General features: G+C 39.1%; 2 protein-coding genes across 10 annotated transcripts in view; both read right to left on the reverse strand.

Moving 5' to 3' along the window:
• The window catches only part of LOC113109049 (immunoglobulin superfamily member 2-like), a 72,461-nt gene extending 55,150 nt beyond the window's left edge, over positions 1–17,311 (reverse strand). The window contains exon 1 of the mRNA XM_026272571.1: positions 17,200–17,311. Within this exon, the coding sequence (XP_026128356.1) occupies positions 17,200–17,269 (70 nt within the window). The 5' untranslated portion in view covers positions 17,270–17,311. The remainder of the gene's footprint in view (positions 1–17,199) is intronic.
• LOC113109051 (uncharacterized protein DDB_G0290685-like) overlaps positions 1–18,526 on the reverse strand; it is a 67,221-nt gene that overhangs the window by 42,462 nt on the left and 6,233 nt on the right. Inside the window, exon 10 of one of the 9 annotated variants that reach the window (XM_026272582.1) lies at positions 18,014–18,526. This exon is cut by the window's right edge and continues 532 nt beyond it. The exons of the other annotated variants lie outside the window; for them this stretch is intronic. The gene's annotated coding sequence lies outside the window, so the exon portion shown is untranslated. Of the gene's footprint in view, positions 1–18,013 lie in introns of those variants that run through there. 9 annotated transcript variants of the gene reach the window in all.

The raw sequence follows: 18,526 nt of genomic DNA on the forward strand, positions 1-18,526 counted from the left end.
GAGCATTCCCAGGTCAGACGGGAAATCTCGCAAAATCCCTCGAGATCAAACGTGACTTTAGAGTAAACAATCATGGCGGACGAAGAGGATGCAGTGGCCATAGTTTGTGCTTTGTTTTTAACGGGAAAAAAAAACATAAGAAAAATAAGAAAAGGCGATGGTCAAAGAGGTGGAGACGACGCGAGCATGGACTATACTTGCTATATCATGATATGGAGATAAGTTGTTGTTTTATCTCATAGAAATGTTGTTACGTACTACACAGATTAATAACCGTTGAAATAAACGTTCATATATTAGTTTCCATGTACTCTGGTGGACTGCAGTTGTGGATGTAGTTATGCCCATCGACTTTATTTGTATTTGTTATATTATATACGCCGGCTGTTTTGATTTTGTTTCCCGGTACTATCACTGCCTCGTCACCTCGCGTTCTGATTGGCTACACGCCACAGTCCACAGGCTGCGTGATTGTTTGTCCTCGGGGGACACCACACACGAGAAGAAATCGGGCAAAATAAATCCAACATGTTGGATATCCCCGATTTGAGATCGGAGCGGTCCCGACATTCTTCCGAGCAGAGGAGATTAGTCTTAACACACCACACACGGCAGGAATATTTGATCAGATTATTTTACGATAATCGGAGCATCCTAAGATTGTCGGAAGGGCTGAATCGGGGCTAAAATCGGCCCAATTATCCTGCCGTGTGAACCAGCCTTAAATCTGAATTGTAGTGCAGTGAACATCGCTGAGGTGGTTGTGTCCTGGATGAAAAATGGCAAGGAGGCAAACATGATACATACGGTTTTACACATCAGTTCGTCTGAGCTCAAACCTGGAGATACTTTCTCATGCACAGTCAGAAAAAAGATAAGCAAGAAGTCAGCAAAAATCGTTGAGCCAGAGTGCTCTGAAACAGGTCCAGTATATCAAAATCACTTGACACACATATTGCATGACAATACTGGTTTAGGTGAAACTCATTTTTAAAGGTCTAGGTTTAAAGTTCCATTTTCTTTAAATTTCAACATGTAGTGAACATCAACAGTGGAAATTAAAATACAAATTGTTTTTATCTATTTCCCCCACAAAGTTCCTTAAGGAGGTGTCTCAGGTGTCTTCTTTTCATCTTCACTCTTATTTTTATCTGCATTTTTATTTTCTTGCTCTCCTAGTGTCTCAGTCGGATCCTCATGTGTCTTCTCTTCATCTTCACTCTTATTTTCCAGTATATGACTTTTCTCATTTTCTTCTTGGGTTTCTAAGAATTATTATTTTCTTCTGCTTCATCTGCAGTTCCGCTGTTTTCCTTATTTTTGTCAAGTTCTCCATTTGTATTTCATGTGTCGTCTTTGTTTTTTCCTGTTATAGCAGATTGCGGACTTTCCTTCAAAAGTTTTTGTCCTTCATGAGTTTCATCTCCATCCTCCAATTCACTGTCCTGATCCCATTTTTTATTTGGAGCAGTAAGTCTGTTACGGCAAGGGAGTGTGGCTTGAGATGAAGCTAAAACAAATCACTCAGAGACATTAACAACAGATTCATGTGTCAACCTTGAAAGTCATTCATTCTCAATAAGAGCTGAGAGTTTATAGTGATATTTAGCAACATGAGCAACAGATGTGATTCCAGCATGTCTACTTACAATGTTATACTAATAATAGCAAAACTAATAAATCTTTTTCAGCAATTTGAGCAACAAATGTGATGTCTACTTACAATGTTATACTAATAATAGCAAAAATAATAAATCTTTTGTTACCTGGCATAGTCTCCGTTAGTTCATCTCTCAACAGGTTTTTGCATTCACCTACATTAGTAGAAAACATTTTATATGAATAATGAGAAGCAATATGACTATTAAGACTGGAACAAGCACAGCAGGGTTTGCTCTGCCTGCAAACAAAACCATTAAAGAAACAGTTTACATTATCTAGCATCAAACTCTCAAGGTATTGTGTTGAATGACTGACTAGCTCACCTGTGGTGCAGTCTTGCAGATTAAAGTCTGTGGTCCTGCTTCCAGCTTTATTCTTCACAGTGCAGGTACAGTATTGTTCAAAATAATAGCAGTACAATGTGACTAACCAGAATAATCAAGGTTTTTCGTATATTTTTGTATTGCTACGTGGCAAACAAGTTACCAGTAGGTTCAGTAGATTCTCAGAAAACAAATGAGACCCAGCATTCATGATATGCACGCTCTTAAGGCTGTGCAATTGGGCAATTAGTTGAATTAGTTGAAAGGGGTGTGTTCAAAAAAATAGCAGTGTGGCATTCAATCACTGAGGTCATCAATTTTGTGAAGAAACAGGTGTGAATCAGGTGGCGCCTATTTAAGGATGAAGCCAACACTTGTTGAACATGCATTTGAAAGCTGAGGAAAATGGGTCGTTCAAGACATTGTTCAGAAGAACAGCGTACTTTGATTAAAAAGTTGATTAGAGAGGGGAAAACCTATAAAGAGGTGCAAAAAATGATAGGCTGTTCAGCTAAAATGATCTCCAATGCCTTAAAATGGAGAGCAAAACCAGAGAGACGTGGAAGAAAACGGAAGACAACCATCAAAATGGATAGAAGAATAACCAGAATGGCAAAGGCTCAGCCAATGATCACCTCCAGGATGATCAAAGACAGTCTGGAAGCTAATCTATTTTCAAGAATCCCCCGCAAAGTCCCTCTGTTAAAAAAAAGGCATGTGCAGAAGAGGTTACAATTTGCCAAAGAACACATCAACTGGCCTAAAGAGAAATGGAGGAACATTTTGTGGACTGATGAGAGTAAAATTGTTCTTTTTGGGTCCAAGGGCCACAGGCAGTTTGTGAGACGACCCCCAAACTCTGAATTCAAGCCACAGTACACAGTGAAGACAGTGAAGCATGGAGGTGCAAGCATCATGATATGGGCATGTTTCTCCTACTATGGTGTTGGGCCTATTTATCGCATACCAGGGATCATGGATCAGTTTGCATATGTTAAAATACTTGAAGAGGTCATGTTGCCCTATGCTGAAGAGGACATGCCCTTGAAATGGTTGTTTCAACAAGACAATGACCCAAAACACACTAGTAAACGGGCAAAGTCTTGGTTCCAAACCAACAAAATTAATGTTATGGAGTGGCCAGCCCAATCTCCAGACCTTAATCCAATTGAGAACTTGTGGGGTGATATCAAAAATGCTGTTTCTGAAGCAAAACCAAGAAATGTGAATGAATTGTGGAATGTTGTTAAAGATTCATGGAGTGGAATAACAGCTGAGAGGTGCCACAAGTTGGTTGACTCCATGCCACACAGATGTCAAGCAGTTTTAAAAAACTGTGGTCATACAACTAAATATTAGTTTAGTGATTCACAGGATTGCTAAATCCCAGAAAAAAAAAATGTTTGTACAAAATAGTTTTGAGTTTGTACAGTCAAAGGTAGACACTGCTATTTTTTTGAACACACCCCTTTCAACTAATTGCCCAATTGCACAGCCTTAAGAGCGTGCATATCATGAATGCTGGGTCTTGTTTGTTTTCTGACAATCTACTGAACCTACTGGTAACTTGTTTGCCACGTAGCAATAAAAAATATACTAAAAACCTTGATTATTCTGGTTAGTCACATTGTACTGCTATTATTTTGAACAATACTGTATAGACTGAGTTATGGTTTTCCTCCTGTTCATTAACAACAAGTGTTGGCCCTGGCTGTTTTACATAAGATCCACTCCATTCATAGCTCGGCTGAGTCTGGGATTCCACTGAACAGAACAGTTTTTTCACATTTGAAGTCTCATTCACTTCACAGGTTACCAGAGGCTCTGGCAGAGCATCTAAGACACAGAAGCAGGCAGATATTTAGTGATAACCAGCTGATATTTTGTCATTTTGAGATTATCAATCAACAATTCAAATTTACAAAACAAAAATGACCTATTCAGTGACTAATGTACTTTGTGTGTTGTAAACAATATTAGTGTGAACTGAAATTAAATTGAAATAAATTCATCTATATTACACTACTTTCATTTCATTCCACTTTCATACTAGCAACTAAAAAAACCATCAGTTGACAATTGGATACAACACCTAAACTTTATGATTGCCACCGTAAAGTAGGTCTAAGTGCATGTTGTTCATATCTTCTCCAATTTGTACTGAAAAATCATTGTTACAGGAAGTCAAACAGTTGAACCTGATATATACTGTCAATTCACATTAATCCACTGTAGGAGACTACTAGGCACAAATCTGCACATAATCATCTGAGATATATAGATAGCTTACCCTGGACTGGAGGTATGAACCTTCTTACTGATCAAAATTTCAGACTGATATTTGCCACAATTTAAGATTTTTTAGATTTAGTCCGAAAGCTTTCAGTCCCTCCATTGAAGCTTTGTGTACGGCCTACTGTCCATGTCCAGAAAGGTAAGAAATACATCATCAAAGTAGTCCATGTGACATCAGAGGGTCAGTTAGAATTTTTTTGAAGCGTCGAAAATACATTTTGGTCCAAAAATAGCAAAAACTATGACTTTATTCAGCATTGTCTTCTTTTCCGGGTGTGTTTTGAGCACGTTCACTGTAGTGTAGTGATATCCGTTTCATGAACGAATCACTCGATGTAACCGGATTTTCTTGAACCAGTTCACCAAATCGACCTGAAACGGTTCTCATCTCCAATACGCATTAATACATAAATGACTGTTAACTTTTTTAATGTGGTGGACACTCCCTCTGAGTTCAAACTAACCAATATCCCGGAGTAATTCATTTACTCAAACAGTACAATGACTGAACTGCTGTGAAGAGAGAACTGAAGATGAACACAGAGCCGAGCCAGATAACGAACAAAACATTGACTCGTTCACAAGTCAAGAACCGGTTGCATCGGTTTTCGGATCACCAGTAGTTCTTTCAGACAGTTTGATTCAATAAACCGGTTGAAGAAAATGGTTCACCGGTTCTTTTGTGCTCGAAGTAATGACGTGTTTGACAATGATTGCCCTTGATTCAAGCCTTTGGTTTACCCACGCTCATAACATTAGCACAGAATCAGTTCAGAAACAATCGTCAAAGAATCAGTATGGTTCAGACGCTTTGTGTGTCAGTCTCTTAGACTGTATAAAAACATGGACGTAGTGTCCGTGATGTCAACCGTAGACCAGAAGTGTGTTTTTGAAACCTAAAGTGTGTAGGGCGGGCCGTCGCCATCTTGGCAGCATGTCATCGCGTGACTCTCCCAGACAATCAAAAATGGCAAAAAGGTGGGAGCTAGTTGCTGAAGCCACACCCACCTAGCACGACGGCAGTGTCAGCACCGGCAATCCTCCTGTCAAAAAGATATCCAAAGATAAATGGCAGTCTTACAGGTTTGGAACGACATGAGGGCAAGTTATTAATGACATACTTTTGAATATTGGGTGAACTAACCCTTTAATTTCTTTAAAAAGAAATATAATATAAATATAATTATGTAATTACATTGCTGTGTGATTGGCTGACAGAGTGATCCTCATTATTTTACCTCACGATGACAGTAAGACAATATTTCTTTAATAATAATATTGTTTTATGATTGTTTGGTACACCTAATTTACTGATACTGAATAATTATTTATCTTAGAATTGGACAGTCACTTTTATTATAATCTTGGTCTGTCAATAGGGCTTGGGCGTCGTGACGTCATTACTTAGTGTGGCCGCCATGTTGATGGCCTTCTTTACTGCTACTCGGACTACTGCGCAGTGTTTAGACGTGCTCCTTCTCATCCGTGTGTCTTAATTTGATTAATTAAAAATCTATTTCCACCATGTTAAACCGTTACTGTATTGTGTGGTGTAACAGCGCAACATATAATCGCCATGGTGAAAATAAAATGAGAATGGATTAACTTTACACCGCTTTCCTGCGTTGAGGCGCGACCACGGAGACCATAACATCTGAAAATTAATTTATATAGCTTAAGTCAACATTGAAAATAAGGGAAATTTCCCAGGATACTCATCCAAAATATGGGAAATTTCAACATCAACACAAGATTCAACATTGCACTCCTGTTAATTGCACTCGGGTGTCTTCACTTCATAGTCATTACCCTGCCTATATTAACAGGTCTGTTTCTGTTTGTTTTCATGGAGTCCTTTCTTTCCGTCACCCAGTTTCCTCGCCTTCTGAGTTTCTAATTCCTGTTCTTGTTCTTTTCCTTGTTTGTTTGTTTGGGATGGATTTTTGGTTTTGACCCTCTGCTTGTTGGATTCTGAATTTGGATTACCCATTAAACTCACACTGCGTTTGGATCTCTCGTCTCCTGTGTTATCCTGGGTTCCCGAAACGTAACAGAAGGACTCCATCATGTCGAGATCCAGCGATGTGGGACTTCATTCCCGTTCCCCAGCCAGTATGGTGGAGCGGAGGGCTAAATGAATAAGATTAACCACCCTCTGCCAAGTGGGGAATGAGGTGGGTGCTATGGCACATGTGTTCTGGACCCTGGCGGATGGTATGGGATATAATGATGCAGCCATAAAAGACATTTTCAACACCGGTCTGGATGACTTGGTGCCTCGAAAGGAAATGGATCAGTTGGATGCTTTTGATATCTGGGAATTCGTGTTCTACCTACAACATCGGCTGCCGTGGGATACCCCAGCCACTCCTGTCTCTCCCGGTGGGATGGCCGATTCTAGACCGGGGTCTACAAAGAGGAGGACCGCCAGACCAGCACCACTGCACAGTATGGTCGCCAGCCCAGCACCACTGCACAAGGTGGTCGCCGGCCCAGCGCCACTGCTCAAGATGGCCGCCAGCCCAGCGCCACTGCACCATGGTCACCAGCCCAGTGCCACAGCACAAGGTGGTCGCCAGCCCAACGCCACAGCACAAGTTGGCCGCTGGCCCAGCGCAACTGCCCAAGATGGCCACCGGTCGAGAGACATGGCACAAGATGAAAGCCACAGTTGACCCTCCAGAGTCAAGTCAGGTTCCTGTGAGTCAGGTCAAGTCACTGTTGACCCTCCAGAGTCGAGTCAGGTTCCCGTGAGTCAGGTCAAGTCACCGTTGAAACTCCAGAGTCAGGTCAAGTCACCGTTAACCCTCCAGAGTCAGGTCAAGTCACCGTTGACCCTCCAGAGTTGAGTCAGATTCCTGTTGACCCTCCAGAGTCGAGTCAGATTCCCGTTGACCCTCCAGAGTCGAGTCAGGTTCCTGTGAGTCAGGTCAAGTCACCGTTGACCCTCCAGAGTCAGGTCAAGTCACCGTTGACCCTCCAGAGTCGAGTCAAGTTCCCGTGAGTCAGGTCAAGTCACCGTTGACACTCCAGAGTCAGGTCAAGTTACCATTGACACTCCAGAGTCAGGTCAAGTCACCGTTGACCCTCCAGAGTCAGGTCAAGTCAACGTTGACCCTCCAGAGTCGAGTCAGATCCCGTTGACCCTCCAGAGTCAGGTCAAGTCGCCGTTGACCCTCCAGAGTCAGGTCAAGTCACCATTGACCCTCCAGAGTCAGGTCAAGTCACCGTGAGTCAGGTCAAGTCACCGTTGACACTCCAGAGTTAGGTCAATGAGTTAAGCACTACCACATTCAGACCTCAGGAGTCAAGTCAGATCACCGGTAATCTTCAAGGACAAGGTCAAGTCACCGGTTTTCTTCATGGGCAAGGGCAAGTCACCAATGATCTTCATGGGGAAAGTCAAGTCACCAGTGTTCCTCATTGGCAAAGTCAAGTTACCGACTATCTTCATGGGCAAAGGCAAGTCACCATTGATCTTCATGAACAAATGCAAGTCACCAATGATCTTCATGAGCAGAGTCAGGTCACCAATGATCTTCATGAGCAGAGTCAAGTCCCCATTTATCTTCCTGAATCCAGTCTAAACACCACTGAACTACCAGAGCCTCCCCACATCTCTGCTGAACTACCAGAGTCTCTCCACGTCTCTGCTGAACTACCAGAGTCTCTCCTCGTCTCTGCTGAACGACCAGAGACTCCCCACGTCTCGGCGGAACTACCAGAGCCTCTCCTCGTCTCTGCGGAACTTCTAAAGCCTCTTCATGTCTCAGCCAAACTCTCTGAGCTCTCGACTGATCCTGTCGTGGCCATGGAGGCCACCCTTAACTTGTTCATGTTCTCTGTTTCTCGACCGCATGGTTCCAATTCCACCTTGCTCCACTCTGGATTCCTACCCTGTCTGTTTGGCCCTGGGCCACTGAACTTTCTGTTCCCTCTTGGACTTGTGTTTTGTTGTTGTTTTGTTTTAGTTTTTCTTGTTTTTCTCTCTGTTTCCCTCTATGGACCTTGGCCCTTCATTCCTCCCCCTGATCCTCCGCCAGTCCACCTCCCTCCTGGGCTCCTTGTTTTTTTTGCACTTCTTATCTCTGTTTTCCTATATTACCTGGCCCTCCGTCTCTCCCCCTGGTCCTCCGACTTCTTGTCTCTGTTTCCCTATATTACCTGGCCCTCCGCCCCTTCCCCTGGTCCTCCGCCGCTCCACCTCCCTCCTGGTCTCTGTGTTCCTTGGTCTGTTCTTGTGTTTGGGTGGAGCATCTGGTAGCTGCTCCGTGGAGGAGGGGGTAATGTCACGCTGTCTGGTCTCTGTTTCCCTGAGTCTCCACTAGTGGTCTCACTTCTCCGTAGGCACCTCACTACAGGCACTACAATTCCCACAAAGCCTTGTCCCTTCATCTCAGTAATTGCACTCCTGTTAATTGCACTCAGGTGTCTTCACTTGATAGTCATTACCCTGCCTATATTAACCGGTCTGTTTCTGTTTGTTTTCATGGAGTCCTTTCTTTCCGTCACCCAGTTTCCTCGCCTTCCGAGTTTCTAATTCCTGTTCCTGTTCCTTTCCTTGTTTGTTTCATTCTTTTGGATGGATTTTTGGTTTTGACCCTCTGCTTGTTGGATTCTGAATTTGGATTACCCATTAAACTCACACTGTGTTTTGATCTCTCGTCTCCTGTGTTTCCCTGGGTTCCCGAACGTAACAATGAGACTCCAATGACTTGTAGCTTTGGAACTATTCAGAAGTGTAGACGCTCAAAAAACAAACAAGGCAGCTGAAGATATCTTTAATGCAAAAGTGTATTTAAATGTATTTAAATTGAAATAAAAAGGAAAATAATATATTACAATATATCACAATAATTTTAAGAAATATATTGGCAAATATATTTTCTTTTCGTTAGGGGGACCCTGATAATTTTTTCAAGCAGCATCTGAAAACATATTTTCTCTCTGTTATCTCGGTCAGTGTCATGTACTTGTCGAGGTACGGCCACGGCGACTCACTCCTCGGGATTAACTGTTCTCCGACCTCATCCTATGCCATCATTTCATCAAATAATTTTTTCCGTGACTGGCCAAGGAGTGGTACCATCCGGAGCAGAAGGTGGCGGTAATGCTTCATAAAGATGATTGGTTGCTATCCACCTTAAACACTAACAAGAGCGTCACTACTGATCCAGGATCAGCGATATTAGCAGTTGTATTTCCCGATTTGAGTTTGAGCTTCAGAAATGCTTGCGAAATGTAGCTTGTGTGGAAGCTACCGCACTACTTGGTAAAAGTAGCTTCGCTACTGAAAAGCTATTCGACTCAGAAAGTAGCGAAGCTACGACCAAGCTACTGAGAAATGTAGTTAAACTAGTAGCTTCGCTGCTTGTAGCGACGCTACTGCCCAACACTGATTATTAATTTTACCATGGTGAACATGTCAAGGTAACAGTTGCTGCACAACCAGTTTGAAAGTTCTGCACGCCTGCCGCTAGAGGGAAAAATGTGACAATCGTTCCAAATGTCATGTGCTGTGGAAAGGAGGCTTAAAGTTTGTTAAATGAGGCTATGACGTAGTCATCATCCACACGGAAATGTCCAAAGATATTACCTGCCTTACCGTGCACGTTTAAACCTCACTGAGGTTTTACAGACATAAGTTTCATGCAATTATTCTGGCAGGACCAATTTATTTAGGGGCATATTTCACCATCTACTGGCGTGATCACTACCCTCGTTTTGCCGCAGGACAGCAGTGTGAGTACAATTCTGTTGTCTTTCTAGGACTGTAATATGAAAAGCATGCAAGTAAATATCTTTAGAACTGCTTGGAAGTGAATAGCACATAACTGCAATTAACGTTATTGCCATAAACATGTCTTGATATGTTTTACAGACATAATGATATTCTTTGTATAATGATATTCATAGTTTTCAGAAGCCTCTGTTTCCACAGTCTATACTACAATGTGAAACCAGTGTTCCAAATGTATCCATTAGGGCTAGTGACGTGTCGTTCGTGAACGAATCGTTCTTTTTGAACAAATCTTTTAGGTGAACGACTCTTTTAGGTGAACGAATCGTTGATGTTATCCACTGACTCATATTTCTCGTTCAGTGAAGTTCCTCCCTCCATAGCAGCGCGGCGCTATAAGCAGCGCATGCGCAGCTCAGTGAACCGGGTAACAACCATTTCATCCTGTCAAAGAATTACTCAACCTCGAGCCGATAGCCTTCGAGTATGAGATGTGACAGAGTATGTGATTTGTTGAATGTAGTAACGAATATGCCCTTCAATGAACGAGTTTCATGAGTCTGAACTAGATCTAGAGATCTTATCGTTCGTGAGTGAAATGACTGAACTGGCACACATGTCATTCGTGAACGAACTGAATGCACGGATACATGTCGTTTGTGAATGAAATGAACCGGCACATAGCTTATCTTGTTCGTGAACGAAATGAGTTAGAGTAAACTGGGTTAGTCTGCTATTTAGCATGTCAATCTCGAAAATGCAAAGCGCAGTTATAGGTACAGTACTGTGCACATACGCTCGTTTTGATATTTAATCCCCGATTTATGGATGTGAATATATATACAAACTGTCTGACCAAACAATTAAAATGCTAATTAGGCAAGAAACCTTGTGCCTTGTTCATCTGAACAACTCAATAAGACTTCATATATTGAATGCGATTACACACACATTTTAATAAAGCCAGATCAGTTTTTGTAACAAGTGAACGCGTTCGTTGACTTAAGACATAACACATAATACACTCTTTTTCCCCCCTGCTGGCACATTTTGCGTAAAACGAAGAAATTATCACTGAACGAAACTGAACGAATCATTTTGGTGAACGTACTGAAAATGAACGAATCTCTATTCTCTAGAAAGAATCATAATTTCCACCACGAATTAGTGCTACAACGACGCGTCGACGTCATCATTTACGTCGACTACAATAATAAGTCGATGCGTGTGAAACGCGTGGACGCGTCACACTGTTTACATCTCGCATAATGGCATACTGCGAATGAAGAAAGTTGCATTCTATCACAAACAGAGACCACTTTTATTAAAAGTATGAAAATACTTTAAACAGAGGACAAATAAAATGGCTCTTTGTTCCCTTTGCAAAACCGATATGGTGTACCAAGGCAGCACAACTGCGATGAGCGAGCACCTCAGAGAAAACATCTAGGCGCTCTCCGGTGTTTCCATGCAGTTTAACTGGTTACACTGTGATCTGGTGACCAACTTAAGTTGTATATATATATATATATATATATATATATATATATATATATATATATATATATATATATATATATATATATATATATATCAACATTGATATATATATATATATATATATATATATATATATATATATATATATATATATATATCAACATTGATACAATATGTAATGCGTATGTGTGTGTTGTTTGTGTGTGTATACCTTTCAACTAATAGTGATCCTGACTATTGCTGTATTTATTTTCAAGTTAAAACTATTATACAATTTTTTTACAATTTAAAGGCAAATCACTCCAAAAGTCAATGTGCATTCTCACTCTTTTCTCATAAAAAGCACTTACTCATAAAATGCTTTCCTTAAAAGGTTTGCTCCTTTTTCCAATTGATAACTTTTAACAGTGACCCAGAATATTACTGAATTAATTTTTCAAGTTATTTTACTGTATAGCGTTGGAGAAAATTAATGGCAAAATAACTCCAGAAAAGTGCATTTTAGCACTTGCACCGTTACCCATTTTCATACACTCATAAAAATCTTTGCTTCATGGGTTTGCTCTTTCTTTCAGTGGATTCCTATTCACAGTCACTCTTACCATTGATATATTAATTTTCAAATATTTCTACTGTATAGTTTTGGAGAAAACTAAAGCCAAATTCAACTCCAAGAATCTAATCACATAAGCTTTTTAACACCATGTCCCATTTTCAAACATTTATAAAAATCTTTGCTTTATAGGTTTGCTCATTCTTTCACTTGATTCCTATTCACAGTCACTCTGACCATTACTGCGTTAATTTTCAATAATTTTTACTGTATAGTTTTGAAAAAAATCATTGGCAAAATCATGCCAAAATCAAAGTTTATTCTATCTGTTGCACCATTACCAATTTTCAAACACTCATAAAAAATCTTTGCTCTATAGGTTTGCTCGTTCTTTCAGTTTATTTCTGTTCACAGTCAATCTGACCATTACTGTATTAAGTTTTAAATATTTCTACTGTATAGTTTTGGAGAAAACTAAAGCCAAAATCAACTCCAAGCATATAAGTGCATAAGCACTTTACATCATTTCCTATATTCAAGCACTCATAAAAATCTTTGCTTTATAGGTTTGCTTGTTTTTTCAGTTTATTTCTGTTTACAGTCAATCTGACCATTACTGTATTCATTTTTAAATAATTCTACTGTATAGTTTTGGAGAAAACTAAAGCCAAATTCAACCCCAAGCATCTAAGTGCATTAGCACTTTGCATCATGTCCCATTTTAAAGCACTCATAAAAATCTTTGCTTTATAGGTTTGCTCGTTCTTTCAGTTTATTTCTGTTTACAGTCAATCTGACCATTACTGTATTACGTTTCAAATATTTCTACTGTATAGTTTTGTAGAAAACTAAAGCCAAAATCAACCCCAAGCATCTAAGTGCATTAGCACTTTGCATCATGTCCCATTTTAAAGCACTCATAAAAATCTTTGCTTTATAGGTTTGCTCGTTCTTTCTGTTTATTTCTGTTTACAGTCAATCTGACCATTACTGTATTAGGTTTCAAATATTTCTACTGTATAGTTTTGGAGAAAACTAAAACCAAATTCACCCCAAGCATCTACAGTATTGTTCAAAATAATAGCAGTACAATGTGACGAACCAGAATAATCAAGGTTTTTAGTATATTTTTTATTGCTACGTGGCAAACAAGTTACCAGTAGGTTCAGTAGATTGTCAGAAAACAAACAAGACCCAGCATTCATGATATGCACGCTCTTAAGGCTGTGCAATTGGGCAATTAGTTGAAAGGGGTGTGTTCAAAAAAATAGCAGTGTCTACCTTTGACTGTACAAACTCAAAACTATTTTGTACAAACATTTTTTTTTCTGGGATTTAGCAATCCTGTGAATCACTAAACTAATATTTAGTTGTATGACCACATTTTTTTTAAACTGCTGGACATCTGTGTGGCATGGAGTCAACCAACTTGTGGCACCTCTCAGCTGTTATTTCACTCCATGATTCTTTAACAACATTCCACAATTCATTCACGTTTCTTGGTTTTGCTTCAGAAACAGCATTTTTGATATCACCCCACAAGTTCTCAATTGGATTAAGGTCTGGAGATTGGGCTGGCCACTCCATAACATTAATTTTGTTGGTTTGGAACCAAGACTTTGCCCGTTTACTAGTGTGTTTTGGGTCATTGTCTTGTTGAAACAACCATTTCAAGGGCATGTCCTCTTCAGCATAGGACAACATGACCTCTTCAAGTATTTTAACATATGCAAACTGATCCATGATCCCTGGTATGCGATAAATAGGCCCAACACCATAGTAGGAGAAACATGCCCATATCATGATGCTTGCACCTCCATGCTTCACTGTCTTCACTGTGTACTGTGGCTTGAATTCAGAGTTTGGGGGTCGTCTCACAAACTGCCTGTGGCCCTTGGACCCAAAAAGAAAAATTTTACTCTCATCAGTCCACAAAATGTTCCTCCATTTCTCTTTAGGCCAGTTGATGTGTTCTTTGGCAAATTGTAACCTCTTCTGCACATGCCTTTTTTTTAACAGAGGGACTTTGTGGGGGATTCTTGAAAATAGATTAGCTTCACACAGACGTCTTCTAACTGTCACAGTACTTACAGGTAACTCCAGACTGTCTTTGATCATCCTGGAGGTGATCATTGGCTGAGCCTTTGCCATTCTGGTTATTCTTCTATCCATTTTGATGGTTGTCTTCCGTTTTCTTCCACGTCTCTCTGGTTTTGCTCTCCATTTTAAGGCATTGGAGATCATTTTAGCTGAACAGCCTATCATTTTTGCACCTCTTTATAGGTTTTCCCCTCTCTAATCAACTTTTTAATCAAAGTACGCTGTTCTTCTGAACAATGTCTTGAACGACCCATTTTCCTCAGCTTTCAAATGCATGTTCAACAAGTGTTGGCTTCATCCTTAAATAGGGGCCACACCTGATTCACACCTGTTTCTTCACAAAATTGATGACCTCAGTGATTGAATGCCACACTGCTATTTTTTTGAACACACCCCTTTCAACTTATTCAACTAATTGCCCAATTGCACAGCCTTAAGAGCGTGCATATCATGAATGCTGGGTCTCATTTGTTTTCTGAGAATCTACTGAACCTACTGGTAACTTGTTTGCCACGTAGCAATTAAAAAATATACGAAAAACCTTGATTATTCTGGTTAGTCACATTGTACTGCTATTATTTTGAACAATACTGTAAGTATCTAAGAAACCTAATACAGTAATGGTCAGATTGACTGTAAACAGAAATAAACAGAAAGAACGAGCAAACCTATAAAGCAAAGATTTTTATGAGTGCTTTAAAATGGGACATGATGCAAAGTGCTAATGCACTTAGATGCTTGGGGTTGAATTTGGCTTCAGTTTTCTACAAAACTATACAGTAAAAATATTTGAAACCTAATACAGTAATGGTCAGATTGACTGTAAACAGAAATAAACAGAAAGAACGAGCAAACCTATAAAGCAAAGATTTTTATGAGTGCTTGAAAATGGGACATGATGCAGTGTTTATGCACTTAGATGCTTGGTGGTTGATTTTGGCTTTAGTTTTCTCCAAAACTATACAGTAGAAATATTTGGAACCTAATACAGTAATGGTCAGATTGACTGTAAACAGAAATAAACAGAAAGAACGAGCAAACCTATAAAGCAAAGATTTTTATGAGTGCTTGAAATTGGGACATGATGTTAAGTGCTTATGCACTTAGATGCTTGGGGTTGACTTTGGCTTTAGTTTTCTCCAAAACTATACAGTAGAAATATTTGAAACTTAATACAGTAATGGTCAGATTGTCTGTAAACAGAAATAAACAGAAAGAACGTGCAAACCTATAAAGCAAAGATTTTTATGAGTGTTCGAAAATAGGAAATGATGTAAAGTGCTTATGCACTTAGATGCTTGGGGTTGATTTTGGCTTTAGTTTTCTCCAAAACTATACAGTAGAAATATTTGGAACCTAATACAGTAATGGTCAGATTGACTGTAAACAGAAATAAACAGAAAGAACGAGCAAACCTATTAAGCAAAGATTTTTATGAGTGCTTGAAATTGGGACATGATGTTAAGTGCTTACGCACTTAGATGCTTGGGGTTGATTTTGGCTTTAGTTTTCTCCAAAACTATACAGTAGAAATATTTGAAACTTAATACAGTAATGGTCAGATTGACTCTAAACAGAAATAAACAGAAAGAACGTGCAAACCTATAAAGCAAATATTTTTATGAGTGTTCGAAAATAGGAAATGATGTAAAGTGCTTATGCACTTAGATGCTTGGGGTTGATTTTGGCTTTAGTTTTCTCCAAAACTATACAGTAGAAATATTTGGAACCTAATACAGTAATGGTCAGATTGACTGTAAACAGAAATAAACAGAAAGAACGAGCAAACCTATTAAGCAAAGATTTTTATGAGTGCTTGAAATTGGGACATGATGTTAAGTGCTTATGCACTTAGATGCTTGGGGTTGATTTTGGCTTTAGTTTTCTCCAAAACTATACAGTAGAAATATTTGAAACTTAATACAGTAATGGTCAGATTGACTGTAAACAGAAATAAGACGCAAGTAACTTTACCTCCAGACTGTGACCTTTACTGGTGTATCTAATATAATTTTAACCTCACTGAGGAACTCAATGCGAGGGCTAATTACGTGATTGATGGTTGTTCATGTCTATGCAATTTAACGTATTGCTGTAAACTTGGGATTCCATATTTCCATTCTCTTAAACTCATCTTTCCCTAACTTTCGATCTTCCTGCAACTTGTGTGAATGTGTGAGTGCGTGCATTTAGGAGTTAGATTAGTTTATATGTCTTAGATTTATCTAATAAAGCCTTATTCATATTGAAAAGAGAAGTATCTTGTGTTTTGTGCTTACAAGTTAATGTCTTAAACTGCCGATCTTGTTACTGTGCTAATTGATAGTGTTTTCACTATACTTTGGATATTAATATCCAGCGCAGATTTGATGTTAAACGGCTCGTTCAGTGAATCGCAGGGCATCTCAGTGATCAGCCGTGAAACAGTGATTCTGTTCAAATTCCCTTTAAAATCTTAAATGATTCCCTTTGAGCTAAATTGACCTGTTTCCGTTACACCCACACAGTCAAAATGGAACCACTGTATAGGACAGTTCTGATTATCGCAAGCAGACATGTCATCAAGCTCTTCAGGCTGTCTGTAAAAGCACCACAACACAGCCTTTTCACATGCCCTTCTTTTGGGCTGGAGGGTGTTACCTTGACCATTCGCTCTGCTCGTAAGGATCAAGTCCTTTGATTCTCTTTATTTTCTTGTCTTATCTCATCTTTGCATTACGATTTAGTTTTAGGCGGTATGGTCCGACAATGTTTTCTTTAGCCCGCTGCATTTTGTAGGATTATATTCCGTTTTTCACGCTAATTTTTCATTATTTTCATGCCATAACACTAGCCTGCTATGCCAGACCATGTTAACTGGCCAAACATACCCATAATTCTTTGTGTTCTGATGACGTTGTCGCCCAATTGGTCACGTTAGCGATCTCTATAGGTAGCCTATACCCATGCATGCACTTAAATTAAGAGAAAAATGTCAATTCGGACTATGTATTTGTAATTTTTAGTAAAACTGTGTTCAGTCTTACCAAACTGCAGGAGTCCTGAGATATACAGCATTAGTGGCAGGTGCCACAGTCGGCACCAAAGGTCCATCATCCTTAAACTGATCGATCCTTCCGCTTTCTCCCTTATCTCTGCAGTTATACAGGTTTCAACGAGAGCGCCTAAACCTGATAGATCCTCTTTGACGCAAGCGATTGTGAAACACACATCGAAACTCTTTCACGTCTGGGAAAAAGGAATTGTAAGCCGAAGAATTTTTCAGTAACATAAATTAAACTATATATTATTTTGAATATTATCCTGAAACCATCAAAACACTCTAAAAGTGATGTCACCCAAAAATTATTTCATAATTTACTCATCTCTGTGTCCTTCCCAAACTGTATGGCTTCCTTTCCCGTGGAGCTGCCCTACAAGTCCTGTTTCAAGGCAAGAAACCAGCCAAGAAAATGTTTAATGTTTGTATTATTTTAACCAATTTAAAAAAAAGAAAAAATCCATTTGGTCAAAACATTTATTTAGTTAATTTGTTGTATAAAAAAAATAGTTAAAAGAAGTACATACACACACACACACACACACACTCTGGTTGATTCTGGGTTCCCCGCTATATACTTTTTGAGGACAACATGCTCTAAATGACAGTACTCTTATCACACCAAACATATGATTTTGGCAACAAAAAAAAAAAAAAAACATAAAAAAAGAAAAAAGTTAAATCATGACTAATATTCACCTTAGAAATTAACATGATTATTTAAAATCCACTGGTATATACAACATTTTTAGCATCAAAATATATTAGTATATTATATATATATATATATATATATATATATATATATATTATTTTCACAATAGGTGTCTTCATAACTTCTTCCGCATCCTTTCCTTGCATTCTTTTTGTGACTCTGGCTTTGTTCCTAAACCTAGTGAGCTGCCTAGCTGTCTGCTGCCTCCGTATAACATTGTTGTGCAGATGAGTGATACACTGTGCAGACATGACTGTCAATATATTGTTTATGTTCGCTGAATTCTTCTACTGGCCAACAGTCCACACCAATCCATCGTCCAGTAGAGTTTGTCCATCAGTCTGAAGTAGACTTATAGTGGCCATTCACAAAGGATGTGTTTAGTGCTCAATCTACCCTATTTCTGATAGTTGGTTTGTATACATATGCAGACAGACAGCTATAAAGAAATTTCATGGAAATATACAAGGGGGTAACGGTATTCTACTTACACATTTACATAAACAATTTTTTTCTTAATGTAGTACAATCGGTTATATAAAATTAATTTTACTAAGTTAATTGTTCTACATTAATAAACTGACAGCCCATTTTTTAT

The sequence above is a fragment of the Carassius auratus genome, chromosome 9, assembly GCF_003368295.1.
Source record: "Carassius auratus strain Wakin chromosome 9, ASM336829v1, whole genome shotgun sequence".
In the NCBI taxonomy this organism is placed as follows: domain Eukaryota; kingdom Metazoa; phylum Chordata; class Actinopteri; order Cypriniformes; family Cyprinidae; genus Carassius; species Carassius auratus.